The sequence below is a fragment of the Neopelma chrysocephalum genome, unplaced genomic scaffold (genome assembly GCF_003984885.1).
Source record: "Neopelma chrysocephalum unplaced genomic scaffold, ASM398488v2 Primary Assembly neopelma1_93061, whole genome shotgun sequence".
Lineage (NCBI taxonomy): Eukaryota > Metazoa > Chordata > Aves > Passeriformes > Pipridae > Neopelma > Neopelma chrysocephalum.
In genome coordinates, this window is record NW_020921777.1 from 1,473 (window position 1) to 5,937 (window position 4,465).

Sequence of the window (4,465 nt, forward strand, 5' to 3'; positions counted from 1 at the left end):
GTACGTCGTATTAAGAAAACTATATAACGTACACTGTGCGTGCACTGCCGGGAGGAGGCTGCGGGCGCCGCTGTTGACCGAGAGGAGCGAGAGGAAGGCCGGAAAGCTGCAGCCCCGCCCGCTGCGGCCCGGCTCCATCGGTCTCCCCGTATCTGAGTCGGCGGCCGGGCGGTTTGCGACCGTCCCCTCGCTGCGGAACCGTGCTGAAGAGACACAGAGAGTGCGGTGGCAGCGGCTGGGAGCGGCGATCCGGAACTGCACCGTGAGCCTGATCGGTGAGCAGCGGCGGGAGCTCTCGACGCAGTTGCGGTGCCGGCGGTGCGGCGGCGGAGATGTGCGCGGCGGGGAGGCGCTGGGGCCGGCGGCAGCGAGTGCTGCTGTGGGGCGTCCTGCTGGCGGCCTGGGAGGCGGCGTGGGGGCAGCTGCGCTACTCGGTGCCCGAGGAGATGCCCAAAGGCTCGTTCGTGGGCGACGTGGCCAAGGACCTGGGGCTGCAGCTGCCGGCGCTCAGTGATCGCGGTGTCCGCGTTGTCACGGAAGGTACGAGGCAGCATTTTGCTCTGCACGGGAAGACGGGACATTTAGTGACGGCCGAGAGGATCGACAGAGAGCAGCTATGCGAGAGTGTGGAGCAATGCGTGTTGCACTGTGAGCTGATAGTGGAGGGGGAAATGAAATTTTATGAAATCGAAGTGGAAATCACGGATATAAACGACAACGCCCCCAGCTTCCGAGAGGCAGAAAAAGACCTGAGACTGAGCGAGACGACAGCCCCAGGGTCGCGGTTTTCCCTGGCTGAGGCTCACGATCCGGACTCTGGACAGAATTCCCTGCAGAGCTACGAGCTGAGCGGCGACGAGCACTTCTCGCTGGCCGTGCAGACGGGCCCCGGCGGGGATCAGCGACCCGAGCTGGTGCTGGCCAAGGCGATGGACCGGGAGGAGGCGGCGTTCCACGAGCTGGTGCTGAGGGCGAGCGACGGCGGCGACCCGTCCCGGACGGGCACGGCGCGGATCCGCGTGACGGTGCTGGATGCGAACGACAACGCGCCCGTGTTCAGCCAGGCGGAGTACACGGTGCGTGTGCCGGAGGACGTGCCCGTGGGCTCCGTCCTCGTCACTGTCACGGCCACCGATGCTGACGAGGGTCTGAACGGGCACGTGAAATACAGTTTCCAGAGAATTTCCCACAGTGCTTCCCAACTTTTTTATCTGGACTCTGAGACAGGAGAAATAACTGTCAAGAAGGACTTGGATTTCGAGGAATCGTCCTCTTATGAACTGGAGGTGCAGGCATGGGACGGTGGAGAGCTCTCTGACACGGCAAAAGTCGTGATCACTGTGACAGACGTCAATGACAACGTGCCTAAGATTTCCGTGCGGTCGGCTCTGAACGAGATCTCGGAGGACGCCCCATCAGGGACTGTGGTGGCCCTACTGCACGTGCAGGACCGGGACTCGGGGGCCAACGGCGAGGTGCGCTGCTCCCTCGACGGGGGTATCCCGTTCCGCCTGGAGAGCTCGCAGGGCAGCTACTACCGCGTGGTGACGGCGAGAGAGCTGGACCGGGAGCAGGAGTCGGAGTACAACGTGACAGTGCGGGCGGCCGACGGCGGTCGGCCGGCGCTGCAGAGCAGCAGGGTGCTGTCACTGCGGGTGCTGGACGTGAACGACAATGCACCGGTGTTCGCGCAGGAGCGCTACAGCGCTCGGCTGCCGGAGAACAACGTGGCGGGCGCGCTGGTGCTGCGGGTGCGGGCTCGGGACGCGGACTGGGGGGAGAACGCGCGCGTGCGGTACCGTCTGGGGGAGGGTGGTGTGCGGGGCTTGCCGCTGTCGTCGTACGTGTCGGTGCAGGCGGAGACGGGCGCGCTGTACGCGCTGCGCTCGTTCGACTACGAGGAGGTGCGCGAGGTGGGGCTGTGGGTTTGGGCGGAGGACGGCGGCTCGCCGGCGCTGAGCAGCAACGTGTCGGTGCGGCTGCTGATCGTGGACGAGAACGACAACGCGCCGCAGGTGCTGTACCCGCCGGCGGCGTCAGGGTCGGGGTCGGGCTCGGGCTGGGCGGGCGTGGAGCTGGCGGCGCGGTCGAGCGAGGCCGGCGCGCTGGTGGCCAAGGTGGTGGCGGTGGACGCGGACGCGGGTCAGAACGCGTGGCTGTCGTACGAGCTGGCGAAGGCGACGGAGCCGGGGCTGTTCCGCGTGGGGCTGCACAGCGGCGAGGTGCGCACGGCGCGCTCGCCGCTGGCCCGCGACGCGTCGCGCCAGAGCCTGGTGGTGCTGGTGAAGGACCACGGGCGGCCGGCGCTGTCGGCCACGGCCACGCTGAGCGTGGTGCTGGCCGAGAGCGTGGCCGAGCTGCTGGCCGAGCTGGGCAGCGCGGCGCAGGCGGAGGCGGCGGCGGGGACGGGCGAGGCGGGCGGCAGCCTGACGCGCTGGCTGGTGCTGGCCGTGGCCGCCGTGTCGTGCCTGTTCCTCGGCTTCCTGCTGCTGCTGCTGGCGCTGCGCCTGCGGCGCTGGCGGCGCTCGCAGCAGCAGCTGCTGGCGGCGGGCAGCGGCGCCTTGCGCGGCGTGCCGGCCACGCACTTCGTGGGCATCGACGGCGTGCGCGCCTTCCTGCACTCCTACTCGCACGACGTGTCTCTCACGGCCGACTCGCGCAAGAGCCACCTCCGCTTCTCGGCCGCCAGCTGCTGCGACACCCTGCCGGCCCGGCCGCCGCCCGACGAGCCCGCGCCGCTGCTCGGAGAGGAGGATCCTGCCGGTGCCCGCCCCGCGGACCCCGCCCCTCCTCCGGTGAGTTCCTTTTACCGCGTTTTCCTTCCTTTCCTTTCTTAAGAGTTTGCATTTTTCCTTCTTTTCTGTATCCTTCTTCGTGCACGTAGATATGATTAGACACAGGCCGGCACACGGATACTCCTGTGCTCTTGCCCCTTGTTCGTATAGGGCCTCATTGTTTATGAGCTCAGGCTGGTGTGGAATGCGGAGGAGGTGATGGTACTTTGTATCCTGTCCCGTTTCTCTAAGTGGGAGTAGCTGTTAAGTCGATACTAATGTAACATAAGAGGTACATCTATTTTATAATCTGTGGTGTTGAACCTTGCAGAGGAATGCGTTTCCCTTTCCTGAAGAGTTAATGTTATCGGTGTTTCATCTCTGTAATTGGCTTTTTGATTACATGTGATTGGCAATTATGAGGGTTAAAGAGTACCATGCAAGTTGTGAATGGCTGGAGATGTGAGTCCTGGGAGCTGTGCATGAGAGACCCTTGAGAGCCACAGGAGATATTTTTCTAGAAGACATATTATTCCAGCTGTACTGGGAGCTTTAGGTATTTTGTCCTGTGTACCTGTAGGTTGCTGTTCTGGTTTGGGTATTGTTGGGTTTTGTTTGTTTGTGGTTGTTTGGTTTTGGTTTTGTCGGTTTTTTTTTGAGGGGGGGACTTTCTGTTTTTCACTAACAGCATAGTTATGTACTTATGACAAATACCATTATGGAGCCTCTGTGAAGAGATGACAGATTATTCTTTCCCTACTAAATACCTGAATTACCTATTTAGCCTAACTGCCTTTATTAAGAACATATCCTGTGATCTCTTTCATCATGCATGTTTTAACCTCTTGTCTTGTTCGTTGTGATGAGCCAAAGGTGAGCAATTTTCTCTGATGGTGTATGTAAGGTCATATGCATTCCATTTGCCCAACTGTCCAGTAAGTGCCTTTCATGTTTACAGCTGTCAAGAGAAAGACTTTCAGACACTTTTTTCCTTAAAATGTCAGTGCAGAAATGGTCTTGCTCTTCACATACACATGGTAAAAAGTCAAATATTGTCCAAGGTAAGGAGAAGTTGTCTGTGCAACTTTTCTTTTGATGGAGTCTATCTGCAGGTGATGAAGATGAATGAAAATTATGCAATCTGTCACGGATTTGAGGAGTGTCTCGGGGGTCCTGTGTGTGAGGAGGTACTGGTGGAGACAAGTGCAAGTGTTTTGTTGCTGCCCTACAAACATGAGTCTGAAGGTGTCTTATTTTTTATGTTACACAGATTTGGACAGGCCTAGTTGTATGTTCCTCAGTTTGCTTTCCTGTTGCATGATGATTCCTATGAATGGTGGTTATTAGGCATAGATGTAACCTTTGCATTAATTTGGTAGTGTAATGTATTTTCTACGTTGCCCTTGTGCTGGAGAAGGATGATGCTGTCTTTCAGCTGACACTTTAATGACCAGGTCTATAGCTGAGCTCTGTATTGCTTATGGCCTTTAGATCTTTTTATGTTTCTTCAAATTATATGAATAATGAACCTGTGCTGTGGTCTTTGGGCTCTGCAAATTTCTTTCATTGATGTCTCTGCAAACTTAGCTCTCTATTGTATGATATTTGGGCAAGGTGAAGAGTTCAGACTGTACAGAGAAAGGACAGGTGTGAGAGTTCACTGTGGTATAGTTTGAAATGGTTGAAAGGAA

The 4,465-nt window shown here is 58.3% G+C and overlaps 1 protein-coding gene across 1 annotated transcript; it reads left to right on the forward strand.

Moving 5' to 3' along the window:
- Positions 1-250: 250 nt before the first annotated feature.
- Positions 251-2,837, forward strand: LOC113980213 (protocadherin gamma-A10-like). The gene has a single exon (XM_027707442.1). The coding sequence runs from the start codon at positions 333-335 to the stop codon at positions 2,835-2,837; it is 2,505 nt and encodes an 834-aa protein (XP_027563243.1). The 5' UTR covers positions 251-332.
- Positions 2,838-4,465: the final 1,628 nt, after the last annotated feature.